This window comes from Periophthalmus magnuspinnatus, chromosome 9, assembly GCF_009829125.3.
Source record: "Periophthalmus magnuspinnatus isolate fPerMag1 chromosome 9, fPerMag1.2.pri, whole genome shotgun sequence".
In the NCBI taxonomy this organism is placed as follows: domain Eukaryota; kingdom Metazoa; phylum Chordata; class Actinopteri; order Gobiiformes; family Gobiidae; genus Periophthalmus; species Periophthalmus magnuspinnatus.
Genome location: NC_047134.1, coordinates 16,757,411 through 16,777,897, shown reverse-complemented (window position 1 = coordinate 16,777,897; position 20,487 = coordinate 16,757,411). Strand labels below are relative to the sequence as shown.

The window sequence follows — 20,487 nt, the reverse complement described above, 5'->3', positions numbered from 1 at the left end:
TGTATAAAGTCTAAAACTTTCCATTAAACAAATCTATATCCCTTTCTGTCATATCTAATCCCTAAATTACTCTGGATCACTTGTGTGCTTTTTATGTAACAAAAGCAAAGACATACCTACCTGTATTCAGTGCCAGCAGTCTACTTCGTGTTTCCAAGTCCCGGGAGCAGTGGGGATAGCAACTGTAAAGATTGAAAAGCACAGGGTTAGTGTTAGGAATATATTAGGAGAAGCATATAGACAATGCACCGTTATCTTAAAAGACACGTTTGAGTGGTAATCATGAAGAACTGCTGGACCATCAAAGATTTAGTCTAATCAAGTCTGTATGCACTGCTCTCATTTGAGTTTTGGCAAAGCAATGGGTGTAAGTTATACACTGGGAACCAACAACAAGGATCCTATTCTTCTGCCCGGGCCTGCTGCTGCTGCTGGGATGGGTGTTAACTTATTTAAGAACTTGTGGATGCAAAAGTCCCCACCCATCTCCACCCACTCCTGAAATATACATACACACAACTATTACATATATTTATAAAGACAAAATGAAAAATAGTCAGAGTAATCCTTTAATAATCCTGTCAGCAACTAAACACTTAAAATAAAACAAACACATCAAAGTGAAATTGTTTTAGAGGCACATTTGCAAAATATTTAGACATATGAAGTGGTATCTTTCATCAATGTCTTAATGAGTTTTATTTTCACTTGAATTTTATAATTATTAATATTTTATAATAATAATTCAATGAAAACATGAATCTTGAATATTAATGTTTTTTTTATAATAATACAAAGAAACATGATTCTTTTAACATTTTTAAAGAACTTAATCAATATCAATAAAATGTGTATACAATTGTGTATTCTGTTATGTTACTATGAGCTCAGCTGTAATAAGATGGACCTTACTCTTACTGACTTTGATCTGTAAAGTAGTCTATATGCTATATACTTTTAGTCCTACCTATGGTACAGCCACATTGCAGTAGGCTACTTGGTCTTGTATATATATATATATATATATATATATATATATATATATATATATATATATATATATATATATATATATATATATATATATATTTTAAACTAAATATCCTTTACCATTAGAGGTAGTGTTCAACAGTGTAGACAAATGTGTTTTTTCTTGCAGTAAACGTGTCTCAATCAAACATCTTAACCATCCAGTAGCTCAGGGCACTGGGCTCTGTATTTACTGTACTGTCAGTCTCCTCTTGTGGGAACTCTCTGTCGGAGGCTATAGGAGCAGCTCGGATCCCAGCGGGGGCAGAGCAGAGCGCGCCGTACACTCCCCTGGCGGCCAAGTGTGGAAGTGTCCCAGCTCCCGAGGGCTGGAGCGGGGCCAGCGGCAGAAGAAAGCCTGGCAGGATCATTAGGAGGGAGCTCTCCAGTAGAGACACATACACAGTCCTACACAGTCAGTCAAAGAGAGCAGAGCAGAGGAGCGCTCTTCTACACCGGTGCCAGACGCGCGGACACTTTGTAGCCTGCTCGACTTTACGGTGATTGAAGACATTTCTTTATTACCTTAGTGGAACTTAAAGCGGTTTCTGGTTTGGATTATACTTAACACAAAAGGACGTGTCTCTTTGCGCAGGTAGGCTTAAGAAAACTTTGAGTTGATCGCTCTCCACGGACTCCTGTCAGCGTCCACAGCTCCAGGTTCTGTCATTTCTCATTTTTACGCATCTCTTTGGATTGATTTTTATCGACACAAAGACACCTCCACTTCAAATTATCCCTGGGTTGTTTTTACTCCACTTTGCATTGAGCCTTTCCAGAAATGGTGGGGCATTTGCATTTACAAGCGATGGATGAAAGTCTAAAAGGAAAGAACCGGGAAGGGCTGCTCGACAGTCCGGATTCGGGTTTACCTCCGAGTCCCAGTCCGCCTTTCTGCTCCCTTTCTCCGGGGCTCATCGAGTCGCGCTCCGGCAGCTGCACGACGCCTGACCACCACCAACACCACCAGAACTCATACAACAGAAAAGAGGGCAAACTGGTGAGAAAATGCTCCATCTATCTTCATTTCTATACAGCAAGCCTTTATTAAGTCATTTTCAAGTCAAACACATTTTCAAATCACAGTCCGACTTGTGCCATCTGGAAGCTCTTACTCCATTTCCCAGCATTCTTCAGCCGCTCACGTGAATGTCCGTTTTATTTACGTAGGTTAGTACTTTTGGATCACAGTTTTGTGTCACCAGTTTAGAAACCGCTTGGGTTTCCAAACTGGTGGTCCGGGGACTCCCGGGGGCCCGTAACAGTCAATGGCCGGGCTCAAGTGACTTCTGTGTGAATAACAATGCAGAAGCCCTATTAGTACTTATACCAGACAATTAAATATGTCATATATATGTTAACCATATGTCATATATATGTCATAATCAAAGCACTAAGGTATGCTACTGAAAGACTGTTTGGACAAAAAAGAAAGAAAGAAGCTATTTCAGATGCCAACTTGGCAAAAGCTCCACAATCACACAGAAAGTAGTCTAGTATGTTTCACTTTGATTTACACTGTATGTTCCTCCTGGAAGTTGGCAAAAAGCTGGTTTTGCAATTGCCTTTGGGATTAGTTTCCAGTGAGTGCTTGAAAGTAAATGTTAACGTTCTTAAATCTGCATTTTCAACAACTACAAAGTGAGATCCTTATTGTGTGTTTGTGTTGACCTCCAATATTTGTTCAAAAATCCCTTTCTCAAAAATGCAACGTGCAAACAAAAAGAAATTGGAATTGAAATTTTGGAAGAGCCCGACTCAATAGACACAACCAACACTGTGACATAGATATGAATCATTTGTCTGAAAACACATTTCCAGATCACTCCTGGTTTTAGTGTAACTGTCTTCATTTTACCAACAAGCCCACACAGGTTAATGGTGGCTTTAAGGCGGCCTCAGAAATGCAGCAGTGCATCGTGGGAGTTGCGTGACATTGGGCTTTGCTGACAGACAGAAAAAAGGAGAGAAATCTTCTAATCCTGCACGAGTTTCTCATCTGTATAGCATCAACTCAGTGGGAGGGAAAGTACAATCTAACTCCTACACCCCAGATTGCAAAGACTGTATTTTTTAGATAATAGAATGGTCTCTGCAAAGAACAAAACAAACTATCTTTTTATAGAAACATTTTGTACCAATATTTCTACCAAACATATTCTGAAAAGCATGGGATTCTTGCATTAGTTTATCAGTTCATAGGAATCTCTCAATTATATCAAGTACATTCTCTAGTAGAATTTTGTTAAGAACCTGTTGCTTAGTGGCACTACAGAATTCAATATGGCTGCGTTGTTTTGCATAGATGTCCTGTTTGCATGTTTTTGTATGTCAATCCAAGAACAATCCTGCCAGGCCTATTTTGAGCTGTGGGGCTTGTTAGGGCAGTTGCAGCCTGTTGCATAAGTGAATGCGATGACCCTCTCACTCTTAAATGAAAGGCACATCAACACTTGTTTTCACGCAGTATTGGTAACATCTAAGGTGGCAGATCAACTATCAGAGGATTAACCACGAGGACAAGCAGAATGTCGCATGACTTTTACCCTTTTCACCCCACTTTTATGTTTGCAAAATTTATTTCCATGGTGGAAGTGTATTATAAGGTTTAATAGCATATGGCGGAGATGTATTAGCTCTGTACATCAATTGCAATCAGATGCTGCGCCCACTGTCCAGACTTAGCCTTAAACCAGAGAGCTAAAGTTAAAGGATAATTGCTACATCTATTGAGACTAAAAGGTGTTATCTGACCCCAAGTGTGCCCTTTGACCCATCTCAAACAGCTTCTTCCTATTCCCTGTGCGCACAAATGCACTATTCAATAATAATGGATAGTGAAACTTGCATATAGCTCAAATAAACAAATTGAACTGAACTATTCAGAATGGGACAGTGCATTGGTGTATCAGATCAGGATTCTCACGAAAATCAATATTTGCTTTTATTGTTAATTAGTTGCAAGACTGAGGAATACTGAAAGCCATCACATTTCTTGTTGACCTTTCACTGAATACAAAAACAATAGCTCTCAATAGCCCAATAGTCTGTGAACACTGATATAACTGACTGTATGCATCTGTGTAGGACTTTCAACTAAAGCTTGTAGATAGAGTTTTGGCAATGATCATGCACATAAAAAAAGATATATCTGTGTATATGATGTATGATACTGTACAGATTTTTTTATTGGTCTGTTGACTTCAGTATTCAGCTTGAGTGTTGCTCAGCTGCAGCTCTGAGTTGAAATATGCTTCCAGGGGGTTGTACAGGGGAATTTAACCCCCCTCCATTCACAACTGTTTGCTCTGCACAAGTTGCCAAAGCACTCCGCGAATAAATACTTGGAATGCTGTCCGCGCCACAGATACAGGACAAGCACTTTCATATTATTTAGGACCATTAACCACTAGTAACGGGAACAGACTTTTCCCCTTAAATGTGTGCATGTCAGAACTAGCAGCTGTGCGTCTGTAGCTTGTTCCTCCCATTGGGATAGTGTGAAGATGATTGTAGACTGCAGAAGAAAAGCCGAGCCCCACAGTGATCCTTGGCTCGTCCAAACCATAGCATGTGACTGCCTCAGTGTAACATGAGAGGTGCCAGGCTGCTGTACTGCTGCCAGGGGATTCGCTTTGGTCAGATCAGGTCCTGTAGTGTACAGCTAAACCAGGGCTACAGTCCAGACAGCCCAGTGTGACCTGTGCTAATCACAACGCACACTGGAGAGAGGACACTTACAATCACTGTACGCACATGCAGTGATAAGACTGTTAAACATCACAACAGAGAGGAATAGTGCCCAGATCTCACATGGTACCACAAAGAAAAGACTGTTAGATAGATTTAATAGATTTAAATAAGACTGGGACTTTTTAACACCTTTACATGAAATGATCTAGATACAGAAGGTTGCATTTGGCACAAAATATGAGTCAATGTTTGATGAGGATGCTGTTTTGGGTAGTGTGCAGTTTAGATAGACAAACAGTTATTCATATCTTTGTAGAGAGACAAACAAGGTCCTTCTATGCAAGCAGGAAGGACTGGAAAGCATTGTCTTAATCACAATGGGACTATCTTCCCGTTCAGGGCTGCAAGATTATTTAAAATCCCAATTTCAATGGATAATAATAACAAAAATTTCCTCCAGAAGTAAAATATCCTGTCCTCTGCATGAAAAAAATGAATAACTCTACAGTTCATATTTGATATTTTCCATAAAATTGTTCAGCCTTAGTCCTGGTAAATAGTAAAGTAAAGTGAAAATAAAATAATCATAGTGAAAGGCGTGTAGTTTTCTGAAAACTCAAGTTGGCCTTAGTATGTGACTGAAAGTAACAATGCAGATAGTTTTATCAATATGAGTATAACTTTGTCTTACTGTTAGTTCAGTATTGCGTTTATACGATATTATTCAATACAGTCCATTTGCAGTGGCCCGTTCCCTGTTACCCTTTCACCTATCTTGTCGATGGCTGCATATTTCTCATTTATAAGCAACTTTGGCTCACTGCATCTGTTAGCTTGTTTTCACCCACTCACGGCACAGAGACAGCGTCTGGGTCACACATGCCTGTTAGTAGACAAAACTATGAATATGATATACCACCAACACTTCATTTGTAAATACAGTTACCTACATTAGAATAAGCGTGTCTGTCTGCCAAGAAGTCTCCAGTCTAAATCTGTACTTGTAGTAATAGCTGTGCCAAGACGGTCACATGGGTGGATCAAGGAGTGCATTTTTCATAAGTATGCTTTTTAACAGGAATTCCTTAAATGGGTCAAATAGCTGTTGTGTGTTTTTTCTTATGTTTGTGTTTTCTGTCCACAGCTGCCCTACCTGCTGCTCAACTCCACAGGTACCGACGCCAGGACCCGCATGCACCCTGTGTTTTATGGAGAGAGCATTGAGGTCAACCCTACGTCAGAGCAAGAAATCAAGTAAGCGCTCTACACTGGATATGTAATACTAGCGCATGGATTACAATCAGACTAAAATATTCAATGCAATAAAGTGAACTAAGAAAGAGAGTCTGAAAGTATAGCAAATAAATTAATCCATGTGAAATTAAGCAAGGCGATTCAACAATTTTTTTTTACTGATACTAACCTGTTACACTCATTACATGTTTGCTGTCAGTGCTTTTGAAAATAATTCCAATCATGTCCAGTTTTTAATGGTGCACTAAGTAACTTTTCTGGTAGAGGGTCCACGTCCTGCTTGTCTCCATTGTGATTTTGTTGCATTGTTGTTGAAAATGTTACACAGTACGTTATTATCTATGATTTAGCAGATATTCGTAGAGTCATTTTTATTGCTCTACAAATATAAACTGTAACATGGCCTGGTTGTGTCACCTATTTCTCTTCGTAAACATAGATGTCTGTGTAATCCCTCAGTTATCCAAGTATGAAAAATTTAATTCAACTGGACATAAATTTTTGAGTGAAGACATTTCACCGCTCATCCAAGCCACTTTTTCAGTTCTGGTCAGATTGCTGGTGGACGCTGGAATAGAAACTGTAAACAACAGGTGTGTTAGTTTCAGTGTAGTTAGCTCCTCTCGTCAGATGGATATAAAGCAGTGTCCACCAGCGATCTGACCGGAACTGAAGAATGGATGAGCAGAAAAACATCTTAATTCAAAAGCTGAGAGAATTTATTTTTTCTTTTTCTTTCATAGAGATAGCTTTACCTTTTGTGCAATACTGTGGGACATTACAGACTATACCTTAGCATTTCCATGGAGACAACCAGGATGCGTACACTCTCTAGCAGAAGATTGTTATCTGTTTTTTAGTAAGTGAATTACTTTTTTACACATTCTTATATAGGGAAACAACTGTAGTTTTTTATACAAGATCTACAAACAAACCAACAAATACGCATTCCATTGTTAATTAATAAATCTGTCAGTACTTGTAATTGTTGTCAACTTGCAATGCCTCCTAGTGGTCACTGTAATACCATTCTCTCACCCCAACCCAGGTGCACCTCGGAGGTCAAGTACGACTCAGATCGGCACTACCAGGACCAGGTTTACTGCGCCCCCGTCCCGACCCCCACCAGCTTTAGCGAGACTGTGGTGGCTGTCCGAAACTGCACATGGAGGAGCTACAAGTCCCAGGTCTACCTCGAGCCTCGCCAGAAACCCCTGAGCTACCGGAGCACGACCATCATCTACCCCAAACACGCCAAAAACACTTACCGCACCACGCTCAAATACAATGCCATGGGGTCCCGCCGCTGGTTCGTGTCCACGGTCCAACTCGAGTCCAGTGAAGACTCGAGTCCCTGCATCATCTACACGGAGGACTTGTAGGCACCTGTGTGGAGAGGGAAATCCGGACTTAGAAATTCTGAAGGATGCCTGATCAGAAAGGCCAAAGGGAGTACTCTGAAGTGACAAGACTGGAGCCCTGCAAACCTGTACATTTGAAACAAGGGAGCGTTTATTTTATAAGGACTTTTTACTTATAAAGAGATGTACGGAGGCTACGTTTTGGTTAAACATCTTATTTAATACAACAAATTGGTGACTTTGGCTCTTTCAGTGTGATATAGGATTGCCCTGTCGCACCAACTCTTTCTAATTGACTTCTTTCTTGCACTTGCAATTTTGGATTTTCCCGCATTGCAGTTTTGAGTTTCAGCAATGCTTTTTAAAATGGACCAAAGAAAGTTGGAGAGAAGTAGGACAAGAAGACGATGTCAACAACACCAGCTGCTCGTCAAGTATGACCAGGCTCTTTAAATTAAGATTACGATTGATGAAAAGATTTATTTAGGGAAGATTTTGTAAATGTGTTTTTTCTAGGTATTTTACTCTGTTTTTGTTTTTTGTGAGATAAAGCAAACAATTACATAGCTATTTCTTACACCTCTTTTTCACATCATTGTTTTTAATGATAAAAAAGGGACACAGGCTAATCTAGTTTTTACAAAACACTACAAAAGCTTTCAAAGAGTTATGGTGGCAGATCAAAACTTTACCTCAAATCTTTCCATATCTTTTGATTCATTGCAATTGTATAGTCTTCAATATGCAACCTTGCAATTTTTGTGTGATTCTGAGCATTGTAAATGAACTGTGGATAGAACATTAAAGTGGGTTTGCAAAAATAGGTGAGAAAAGTTCTTTGTAAAGTCTAATTACATTGGGATGTGTAACAAGTTAGCATTTGTATGTAACCGTTATTGTAGGTGAGATAGCAGAAAGCCTTGTTATGTGCTGATGGTTAGAGGAAGATGAGAGAAAGCCAGCGGATGTGGAGTTGATGTTGGTGAGATTGTTGTATTTGTTTTCCTAACACTTTTGTTACTGTAAAATATTCTCCTGTTGTACTGTATATGTGGCACTTCATAATTTTCTTTTTATTTTTGTACGCTGATCCTTGTTCCTATTCTGTTCAAAGAAGATAATTTAAAAAGATGTTTATCCTCATTGAATAAAAATAATTCCCCAATCCTACTCTTGTGGTGTGGTACTTGATGTTTAAACCTGTACTTGTAGGGGAGTGTAATATGGGGTAATTTATTATAGTTATCGTAATTGGCAATGTTTAAAATCATAGGACTTACTTAAGTCCCAATTGACTCCAAGCACAGCTGTCTCTCTCTGTTGTCTCTGCTCCTTTGTTCGCCTATAAACACAAAACAGCACTGCATCACCTGGTCTGATTGTAAATATTCAGTGAGGATCATATGGGCCCTGTGGGACAGCAGGGTGGGCTACATTCAACATCTCTTCATAGTCAGTAGTTTAAAAAAGTAACCATGCGTGTTGCAGAGTATTCTTTACCGTCTTTAAATATCGCACAGCTGCTAAAATAACAGCAGTGGCTCTGGGCAGGAGCCATTGGAGCGGTGCCTGGTGTTTCCACGGAGGCCCTCACGCCCCTCTCAGCCTTCAGCGCCTCGTCACTCGCTCCTGCCTCGGGTTTAGTGCCCTCCAGCGGTGAAGCAGCAGAACAGCCCCACCATCTCAAAAGACAAGTGTGTTTCTGTGTACAGTAGGGGTGGAAATGAACGGAAGGGTAAAACAGACAGACGTCTATTAAACATTTTTACCGGCTTTTTCGTTATTACGAGAAAGTTGTTTTTTTTTGTTGTTTTTTTTTTAAATAAAAGTAATTTTAAAAAGTTACTTTTAAATAACTTTTGTTAAAATGTAATCATTACAGGTTATAATGACATGATGATATTATGATATTAAGCTCATACCCAATCTAATCGTTATGGGCAAGTCACCTGAAGCAGGTCCGAGTTGCAGCCTATATATTATGCGGCAATGCGCAGGGAAAGATCGAGCCATTTTGCTTAAGTTTAATGACAGGCTGCATGACTGCGTGACACTCCTGCTCCACCGACGTGGAGGCATAGGCCTTCTGCGATAAGTTCAGGGCCGTTTAGGCGTGTCAATGCACCTGGAGACCAGGCCGCAAATCCAGAGCACGCACCCTGAGCGCATCTGTCTGTGCGTAACCACATTTCCTCTGTTTGGAGCATGCGTGTGTGCCTGAATATTCCAATCTGAGGATGTCCCATACTGCCACTGGTTCCCTCCCGGCTTCATCCTGTTTCCCAAGAGCCTGCGTGCCTTCACCTGCATGAGGATGTTTGTTCAGGCATGGTATCTGTCAGATAGGCTATGATCACCGAAGCAAGTTCCTAGTTTGTGAACTGTGTTCACAGACTATGGCAATAAAAGTCTTCTGACTCTGACTGATCATATGAGGCCACTGCACCGAAAAGGATCTTTAGCTTTGTCCAGACTCCTGTCATTGTTCAATTAGCCATGTAACTTCCCCTCTAACACCCTTAGGCTCAGTGTGGGAATAATGCATTTTTATTATTATTATTATTATTATTATTATTATTATTATTATTATTATTATTATTATTATTAATCTTTTTGATGCTGTCATTGTCAGTAATCTGTCCCCGTGCGTAAAGGTCAGCTGGACCCTCGTGCGAGTAGCAGCGGTAGGATGAATGAAGATTGCTGGGTCAGAATGAGGATACAGAGGCTGCTTAAGTATGTGTTACATTTTACCCCATTAAACATCTTTGTAAGTCTCTTTGGGAGTTAAATATGTATTTTTGGGATGTTTGAAGCGTCTCTCTTGTCTCTGCTGTCTCCACGTGTGGAAAACCAGCCTTCCAATATGGCGACACGACACGAAGAGAGTTCTCCTGAGAAATCCTGGCTCTTTTTAAAAATATTTGGCAACGTTATATTTTTTGTGCGATTATCCTACCTTATTTCAATAAAAAACAAAAGAGAAGAAAAAAAACGCTTTATTCCCTGAATGGAGCTGCAGAGGGAGCTCTATCGATAAAAGGCACTTAGTTCTGCTTTAAAGACAAAAAACCTTTCCAGCTAAATTATCTATTACAAAGATTTGTGAGTTTTGTTTTCTTCCTCCACTGGCAGATAAAAGTGGATAGATAAATACTGTAGTTTTAAAAAACCACATAGTTAATGCAGGTCAAAAGGTCAGACTAATTCTTCTCATAAATACAGTCTGAGTCACAAAAACCTCTTCATTCAAGATTCAGATTTTGAAATGTGAGTGTTTTATATTGAGGCTTATTTTTCTGCTCTGCTTACACTGTGCCAGTATTTTTTTCTGGGATGTTTATTTTGCAAAGATTTTTTTTCTCACCAATTTAAACTCCCTCTGGGCTCAACTTGTGCCAAAATCTGAAAAACAAACCCTGACTCTGGAGGAGAGAGAATCAATGAACTGTCAGGCCAAAAAGAGCAAAAGGGCTGGATACTTCTGGTTACATTTTTGACATTCAGTAATATTTTGGACTCATTTGTTTAGACAAGTTTTGCTTGCATGATGACAAATAGAGAGGGATTTGGTTTTATTTTACACTTATGGTTCTACTTTTCAAATTAAAAATGTTTATGCAAATATAATTCTCCTGCTTCATGCCTCTTCTCTTAAACTCTTGGGCTACTGCAATATATTTTACAATAGATATTATGTGAAATGACATTTAAACATGTTTCCACAGTGTTCCCTTAACATAATCTTATTCAAAGTTGTATTTTGATTGATTCATTCATCTTTGAGTAATCCTGTATTCTGTATTCAAGGCTTGAATGCTCTAAAATGTTTTCACCTTCTCTCATCACTGCCCAATTTTCCGTGGGATTATTATATAATATAATGCAGAAGAGCCTCTGAATTCTACACATTTTAAAACATTTTCAGAGATTTTGTGTACTGTTTTCTTATTCCGCTAGCATATAAAATTACATAATTACAGTAAAATTTTAAAGAAAAATACCACACACTATTTATACAGTCAAAGGTCAGGCTAAATATCTTCCCATAAATACATAGTAACAAAAACTGTACTGCAGACGCTGCAGTGATGCGGTCGCTGTATCGGTCCGTTGTGGTAAAGAAGGAGCTGAGCCGGAAGGCGAAGCTCTCGATTTACCGGTCAATCTACGTTCCTACCCTCACCTATGGTCATGAGCTCTGGGCAGGGACGTGCGGTCAGGGGAGGCAGGGGAGGCAGAGCCTCACCTGTCATCATGACAAGTAAAAATAATAAATACTTATAACATCAAATTTATATTAATATTTGTCCACTGATTTTTATGTACAACTCATTTCGAACATTTTTTACTGTCAAAATCGCCGAATTTCCCTATTACCTGTTTAAATACAGGGATGAAACGAGAGGTGCGGCAGCAACGAGTCAAGCCTCACCTCTGAATGCGCCATCCATTACAAACTGGGTTGATACATGCAATTGGCCCGTGCTGCTTGCCATATATCTGCATGTTTCCAATATAATGTTTGCAGATACGTTTATTTGACCTGATTTTCCACTCTGGCTAATGTCTTTATTAACCATTAAAGTTTAATGTTTGTTAGTGACATATTTGGTTTTGCTGATGGAAAATAAAACCGCGGTGAAAAGGCGCAGGGTGAGGCAGATAGTTCTCTGCCGCACTGAAGAGGGCGTACGTGAGCCAACGGGTACGTGTGCTGTTCTTCTACGCAGAGGCGCCAGGCCCAGGCGAGTCAAGTGCGATCCCTTTTATATTTTGCTAGCTACGCCGGACTGCCAAAATGGAAGAGGATTATATATCGAAGCTTAAAAATTTCTCAAAACTGGACTTTCAGTCAAAAGTGGACGTGATTAACACGGGTAGACCAACACCGGAGCTAAAAGGTTTGCTTCAAACTTCGGGACAGAAGATAACGCGCTCTTTTCAAACGGAGTGGTACACCCGAAAAGAGTGGCTGTGTGGCTGTCCTTCGAAAAAACGTCTTTACTGCCTTCTGTTCTCAACTTGTGACAATGTCTGGACTAACACGGGATATTGTGACATGAAAAATTTACCACGAAGCCTCAGCAAACATGAGAGATCGACCACTCACATCCAAAGCCAAATTGCTTTAAAAACGTTTGGAAACTCAAGGATCGATTTGGCTTTAAACGAACAGCGGAGGCTCAACGTTAGCATCCACAATGCCAAGGTAAAGGAAAACCGGCAGATTTTGAAAGACCTCATTTATGCGACCTGCTTTTTAGCTAAACAGGGGTTGGCATTTCGTGGTAATGACGAGAGGGCAGGCTCTTCTAATCGTGGCAATTATGTAGAACTTTTACATGCTTTTGCTGAGAAGGATGAGAGGTTAGCTAGACATTTGGACTCATCCGCTGTCTTTTCTGGCTTGTCAAATAGAATACAGAACGATTTAATTGAAGCAATCGGTGATGTGATAAGGGTGTAGAGCAAATGCACGTTTTTTTACCTTTACATATCTGTAATATGTACCGTGTGTGTGCGTGCGTGTTTTGTGAATGCTGATGAGATATGAAATACCCAGCAGCCAATTCAATAAGCGACCCTTTTTGGTTTATATATTTGTAAATCTGACACTAAAGGAGTCAGTGCCTCACCAACCATGAACCTCACCGCACGTCACTGGCTCTGGGTAATGACCGAAAGGACAAGATCGCGGATACAAGCGGCTGAAATGGGCTTCCTCCGCAGAGTGGCCGGGCGCACCCTTAGGGATAGGGTGAGGAGCTCGGTCACACGGGAGGAGCTCAGAGTAGAGCTGCTGCTCCTACACGTTGAGAGGAACCAGCTGAGGTGGCTCGGGCATCTGCTCAGGATGCCTCCTGGACGCCTCCCTAGGGAGGTGTTCTGGGCATGTCCCACCGGGAGGAGGCCCCGGGGAAGACCCAGGACACGCTGGAGGGACTATGTCTCTCGGCTGGCCTGGGAACGCCTTGGGGTCCCACCGGAGGAGCTGGAGGACGTGTCCGGGGTGAGGGAAGTCTGGGAGTCCCTGCTTAGACTGCTGCCCCCGCGACCCGGCCCCGGATAAGCGGAAGAAGATGGATGGATGGATGGAAAAACTGTACTGTACTGTCCAAACTTTTTTCATCCAGGGCCCATATTAAAACACAGACGAAGCAAAGGGCAGATCAAGGGCCATAGGCTCTTGGTCAATAGAGTGAATAATTGAAATATGTGCATTTAAAACAGCTTAGAATGAGCCATAAGTCCTTTGCTCAAGTTTAGATCTCAAAAGCACACACTAAATATTTGATATAGGCTTTATCAAGGTAGGTTAAAAAAGTAGGTAATAGTAGGTTATATGGGCCAATTAACCCGAAAGCCTGAGCGCCAAGAAAAATGGGTCTGGGGGGTTGTATTTTGGCAGGATGTTTATTTTGCAAAGAAATCCTCAGTTGTTTTCCCTACCAATCCAACCTCCCTCTGGGCTCAACTTGTGCCAAAATCTGTGACAAAAAAGCTCACTCTGTGAGGAGAGAGGATCGATTTACACTTCCCACGCACTGGGAAAGAGCAGTTTGAGCAGGATATTTCTTGTTGAGTTTATTGACACTCAGTATCAGCTTGGGCAATGTTCTGGACACGTTAAGTCAGCTGGACACTAGAGGGTTGTACATTTTGCTTTAAGAATTACAAGTCCACGTTTTCTTGTCACGTGGCCCTAAACTTCACAACAGTGGTCGACCTTGGGTTAAGTGAGCCTGAAGAAAAGAAAGTACATGTATTGTGAGACAGAAGGTAAGGAGGGCAGAGGTGATAGGACAGATTTGTCAACTCATAGAAGTTCCATTGTTAAGTTGCTGTATTATTTGAAATCAATATGTGCTTAACAACAGCCATGGTACATTGTAACAAGACTCACTGTATTTGTGAAGAGAATGTACTATTACAGTTACTGGTCCTGTGCTCACCAGGCGGCCTTGGTTCAAATAAAGACAGGATAGAACATCTTGAAAATGTATTAAGTTGAAAGTGTATTCAGCAAGGCCAAGGCACCAGAAGTACAACTATAATGTAGTTGTATGACAGTACTGTATAATAAAAGCAGTTTAGGAATTTTGTGGAGCGAACCCCAAACTAATGATGAAAGGGTCAGCATTTGTGGATCTTTACTTTGGATATTTCTTTCAAAAACAGTGAATCTCTGAAAGAGTCATACAGACCCCTTCCCTCCATCTGAAATTATGATATTGTTCAATTCTAAAACATGAATGCGACCTATATGGATTTTAAATGATCATTTTCAAGTCGATGCAATACATTTTGTAGCAATGCAAATGTCAAGTTATTAACTGAGTTGGAGTGACTAATTATGATTAGTTTATATTAATACAAATTTGTTCCAGTGACCGCGACCTGGCCCCGGATAAGCGTAAGAAAATGGATGGATGGATGTTCCAGTGAAATAGGAGGAAAGGAGAAATTGTGAAATGTGACCAAGGACATTTACTGTTAGAGTAAACAATAGACATTATTTCACATGTCGCTGATGCACCCGAATTTGATATTTTCTTTAGTCTTTTGGCAGCTCAGTGAATCACCTGCCTCCCCTTAATTCCCTTTTAAAAATCTGACCTTGGGATAAGCATTTCACATTTTTTTTACTTAAAATAATGTTTACATTTTGAAAAAATACAGTACACTCCATTTCCATAACACAATGAACACGATTTGACCGTAGAATGAGATTGATGGGTTTAGGGTAGGGTAGGGAGTGAGCCCAACCTGTCATCAGTAAATCAAGGAGAGTGAAGTGTTTGACCTACGTGCATCCCTCCTCTACAGGGTGGTGTCCAGGTTAGGCACAAAGGCGCTGCTCTTTTGGATTCACCTGTCTGTTTTCATTTGCGGGAAGTGGTTGGTGTTTACCGCGTGCTGAGTGGTGTTCTCAGCTGCTCAAACCGTAGTGTCTCGTGGGGTGGTCTGATTCAGATGGAGTGCTTAAAACCCGCCATAGAACTCTGTGAAGGTTGAGGGTTGAGTTTATTAGCGGGGCATCAGGTCTGTTTGTCCACCAAAATAACAGGTGTTATTATCATGTACATAGAGCTGATTAATATGAACATTTTAAGACCAACATGACGAGTCTGACAGCAACAGTTACAGAGAGAAGGGGCACCGTTTTTCAATGTAAAGTGAATTGAAACCACAGTTGATGGAGATGGAAGTGCACCCATGATCACTTCCTATTTGGAACGCAGCGGCTAGCAGGTTAGCTAGGTCCATTTATCTACAGTCTATGGTAACTATACGCTCTAAAAATGTGTCATGAATGGTTTTCTGATTACTGACACTCTAGCTTTATATACTTTTTCCCACCTTTAATTACGAAATTATAATTTGCCATAAAACTCGTTGGCCGTGACCTATTTCTCTCTTAACTGCTGCACTAATGAAATTCCACTTGTGAAGCCTTTGAAGACAAATCTGTTTAGTTAATTATGCAGGTTAATTATGAGTTTGTTTGTGCTCAAGTGTGATGTTTATTCATGAGGCGCTAAGTGAGGATTAGAGAGAGAGACATGTGGAAAGTTCCACATTATGGCATTAAATGTGCCTGCATCTGAGTCTGGCTACAGATAAGTTTAAAGCCATACTGTGAAACATATCAGACAAAGCAATATCATCTCCCTGGAGACAAATGTGTGGCAGACCCTCCATCAGAAAAGTTTCATAGTGTGCCCAAATTAAATTTCAAATTAACGGTATTGACAGCATGAGCAAAATGTCCACAGAGATGTGTAACCCGCAGTTCCTACGTTTTTTATTTGGATGCCGCTTCCTGTTGCTGCGGTCTCATCTGCCTTTAAGTTGTGGGGTCACAGAGATCACAGAGGTCAGAGGTGGTGGAGGCTACACAGGGTTTGGACAGGAGGGAGCCCTGCTGAGGCTCCTCATCTCGTCCGATGCCCTGCAAAAACCCCAACATAATACGATCAAGTTTTACAGCATACTTCTCATATGCACTCAAAGACATGTTAAAGAGTCAGACCAATTACCAAATCTATGCCCCAACCACACAAAGCAAAAAAACTAAAATAAATGCTATGCAGAAGTGTATGTGAATCATATATGTAAGAGCCATTTTGAGGCCTTTTTTGCACCACCACTGTGTGTTACTGTATTTCCTGTTTGGTCTTACTAGGTGTACCCAGGTGTTCCTATGTAAAGGCTAATAAAAGGATGTCTCAGTGTTACAAAGTGAACAATATACAAATATAATTCATTTCTTATATTGCTTGCCGAGCATTTTCCTAAGGTAATGCTGAGTTAAACTGGCCCGGTCCACTGGTTCAGATGCCTTCCTCCACTTGGATGTTTGGTGGCGGTAGGCCCGCAGTCCTTAAGGAGATGTCTGTTTAATCCCTCAGTCGACCAGGTCTGATCCATCTATAGAATAAAGTTGTGAAATAAATTCTCAATATTTCCCTGAACATTACAAAATTTTCAACTAATTGGTTGAAAATCGTAAAGATCATTGCAATAGTAATATTACCATCATAGTGGAAGTATTTAGGTTACATGTTTTTGGGTCAGAGGATGTTACATTGTGGAAAAAACCTTCATGAAGTTGTGGGTGTCAAGTAAGATGCGGTCAAGGTTAATGCTGTTGATGGTCTCTGGGAGGATGCAGATCATCCTCCACAGGCACTAGACAAACAAATCACAAGTTATTATAACTACCTACTTTTCTCACTGCATAATTGAGCTTAAGCTGGGACATCACTTACCTTCATGACCACCACTGAAAACATCGATGACCTGACTAAACTGTCCTACAGCGGCACCAGCAGAGCACTGTCCCAACACAACAATATTAGTTCATATACAGTATAAACAAATCAAATGCAATAGTTAAAAAGGTGCACATTGTAACTTTTCTGGCAGGGGTGTCCTCTACCTACTTGTCTCCATGTTGCGTTGCCTGGAATGTTTCACACCAACTTATGAATCTCACATTTATTCAATTACAGGTATTGTTCCAAGCTGATTTTGAGCAGTAAATACATGTATCCTTACAGTGAGCAGGCTCTCCATCTATACCTCTATGTCCCTATAATGACATACTGTGAAACATTCCAGGTAAAGCAATAACATCTCCAAGGAATGAAGGTTGTGAATCCTTGAAAAATGACACAGTTCATGTTTAACTGAGGCATTACAAATACTTGAGAATATTGGTCTGGTCAGACTTTGCAAGTACTTTCACCATCAAGAGATTGACAGAGCAAATCAGCTGCCCCTCTAGGTCCTCTAATCTACAACGCAGTATCGGTGTAATGAGCCATACATTAGGTCCTTAAGCACTCTCATAGAAGCTTCTCTGGCCAAGAACTCCACTGAAAAAAAGCTGAAGAGACAGGCAAGTGTCACTATCAAGCCCCAATATAACAAGAACAATTTTACCAACTAAAACTAAACTTACAGACACCATGTTTCCTATGATGCAGTTGTACAGTTTGAAGATGTCTGGTTTGTCCAGCTTGTCATCAGTTATGTGAGTGTTGTAGGTAAGTCTAAGTTGCACAAAGGTGGCAATCAAGAACTGGCCAATGTGTCCCGAAATCACCTCTGCTTTGTCCTCCTGACACAGCACCTCTTCAATCTGGACAGACCACCACAGACCATGGTTTCAGTGCAATACTGGTATGACCTGTGCCATTACTGACATCTTCTGGTGTCTACATAGAACTACAGCTGGTTGGAACATTGGTTTTCATTAAAACTGAAACATTTTCTGTGCATAATCCCAATTTAGTGATTTATCTGAAACAAATGATTTAAAAATAAAAATAAAATTTACTGTGGAATTATAAAAAGGGCTGTAGCCTAGTCAAACAAGAACCTTTAGTAAAGACTTGGCCTGTGCATTGCTAAGTTGACTGAAAGGTGCTGGCAAAATCAAAAATGTATTAGGGTGTTACTACAATTACACAGACGTACTAGCTAATAGCATCTTGATTACTTAAAAAGGCAGATTAAAACAGTCCAGTCACTCTCAAAACTTGACCTAACTCCAATTTAATGTTTATAATCCTAACAAACTAATTACCGTTGGAGGCAAATTGGTCTACATACCATCCACCAATTACTCAACTAAACAACTAAAACTGCAACCATATATGCACATTGTTATAGATTTAAAAATAAAAAGGTTAATTTCCATTTACCTGTACCAGTGCCTGAATGATCGTGTTGATGTCACCACTGGCAACTTGAAAAATTACAAGGTTAATAGTGGAGGCTGTTGTGCAGGTCATCAAAATGTGGCGAGATGGGACACATTCTGTGGGTGTGGGTCTGGGTCCGGGTTTGCGTGTGGGTGTGGATCCAGGTGTGGGTATGTGATAGATCTATTCTGGACTAACCTTTGGTCCATCAGCCTCACAGACTGATCCCTCACAGACAAACTGACCCCTCACAGACACACTGGTCCCTCACAGACACACTGACCCCCCCACAGACAGACTGACCCCTCACAAACAGACTGACCGCTCACAGACACACTGATCCCTCACAGACTGACCCCCTCACAGACAAACTGACCCCTCACAGACACACTGACCCCTCACAAACAGACTGACCGCTCACAGACACACTGATCCCTCACAGACTGACCCCCTCACAGACACACTGATCCCTCACAGACTGACCCCCTCACAGACAGACTGACCCCTCACAGACACACTGACCCCTCACAAACAGACTGACCCCTCACAGACACACTGATCCCTCACAGACACATTGACCCCTCACAAACAGACTGATCCCTCACAGACTGACCCCCTCACAGACAGACTGACCCCTCACAGACACACTGACCCCTCACAAACAGACTGACCCCTCACAGACACACTGATCCCTCACAGACACATTGACCCCTCACAAACAGACTGATCCCTCACAGACTGACCCCCTCACAGACAGACTGACCCCTCACAGACACACTGACCCCTCACAAACAGACTGACCGCTCACAGACTGGTTTAACTGTTTGATGGAGGGTTCACCACCTGCTGGTTTCCATGAAGATGTCATTTCTTTGCCTGGAATGATCCACAGCATGGCATTAACGGATAATTAATGTTATTTCCCCCTGAGACCAGAATTACTCAATCAGGTGACATTACAGGTCAGATCTGCAGAGAGGTGACCCTGGCTCTGCTCACATTCAGAATGTTTAAGGTATCCTGTAGTGTAAACTCCTGTAAGGAGTTTAAAGTCACATAGCAAAACATTCCACTAGACAATAATATCTCCAGGGAGACAAGAAGGTGTGAACCCTTCTCCAGAAAAGTTACATAGTGGATCTTTTAATACCATTACAAATCTATTGGAGCATGAGGGGTATGAGCTTATATAGTTCTGATGGAACTGAAGAAGCGGCGTGGATGAGCAGCGAAACGTCTTCACTTCTACAACAATTTTGTCCAGTTAACAGATTTAAACTTCGTCTTTTGCTATGTTTTTGATGATGTTCAGGATGTCCTCACTGTATCTATTACAGGTTAAATGTTACAGGTTCACGATATCTTCCCTCAGGAAGCATTGCAGTCCTGCTGCTCCTGCCGCCGGGTGGAAGGAGACTCCTGTGAAGATCTGGGACCTAGATAATCCAAACACATGTTCAATGCCAAAAACCTGCACGACTCCAGGCTCGACCAAAGGCAGCCCCTCTGGGTCAGAGACATGGCCTTCATCCCAGGGAGTCCTGGTTTAATCCTGGTTTAGTCCTGGTTTAGATGCCCTCCCATCCTCCTATATCTTGAATTTTAAATGCTGCTGAATTTTTAAACTCGAATGTTTGAAATATTTTCAGTTAGAATTGGCTCAGTTTGTAAGTTTACATTTTCAATGTGTTTATAAAATATAAAATTCTCCTTTTAAATATTCAGCACATATATATTTCCAGGTCCTCAAATTTTGAGTTTAAAATTTGCAGTGAAAAAAGATCCAAGATACCCAGGCCTGAGCAATCAATCCAAAGTGGTCAGAATTTGCCTTATCAAAAACTTATCTCTTTAACTTAAGTATAAGCTCCGCCCACAGAAGAGAACGGCCAACAGGTAACAGCCCCTCTGTGCTTCTCAGTCACACAATCAGA

General features: G+C 40.9%; 1 protein-coding gene across 1 annotated transcript; it reads left to right on the top strand.

The window, feature by feature from the left end:
* The first annotated feature begins 1,362 nt into the window (after positions 1-1,362).
* Positions 1,363-8,506, top strand: rflna (refilin A). Its single transcript, XM_033973373.2, has 3 exons — positions 1,363-2,029; positions 5,867-5,976; positions 7,025-8,506. The coding sequence occupies exons 1-3, from the start codon at positions 1,811-1,813 to the stop codon at positions 7,356-7,358; spliced, it is 663 nt and encodes a 220-aa protein (XP_033829264.1). The 5' UTR covers positions 1,363-1,810; the 3' UTR covers positions 7,359-8,506.
* Positions 8,507-20,487: the final 11,981 nt, after the last annotated feature.

What these genes read in the sequence shown, in the direction of transcription:
- rflna (XM_033973373.2), top strand. Translation starts at nt 1,811, where the DNA reads ATGGTGGGGCATTTGCATTTACAAGCGATGGATGAAAGTCTAAAAGGA. An exon ending in ACAGAAAAGAGGGCAAACTG is followed by an intron (nt 2,030 to 5,866) that starts GTGAGAAAATGC and finishes TTCTGTCCACAG; the next exon opens with CTGCCCTACCTGCTGCTCAA. An exon ending in ACGTCAGAGCAAGAAATCAA is followed by an intron (nt 5,977 to 7,024) that starts GTAAGCGCTCTA and finishes ACCCCAACCCAG; the next exon opens with GTGCACCTCGGAGGTCAAGT.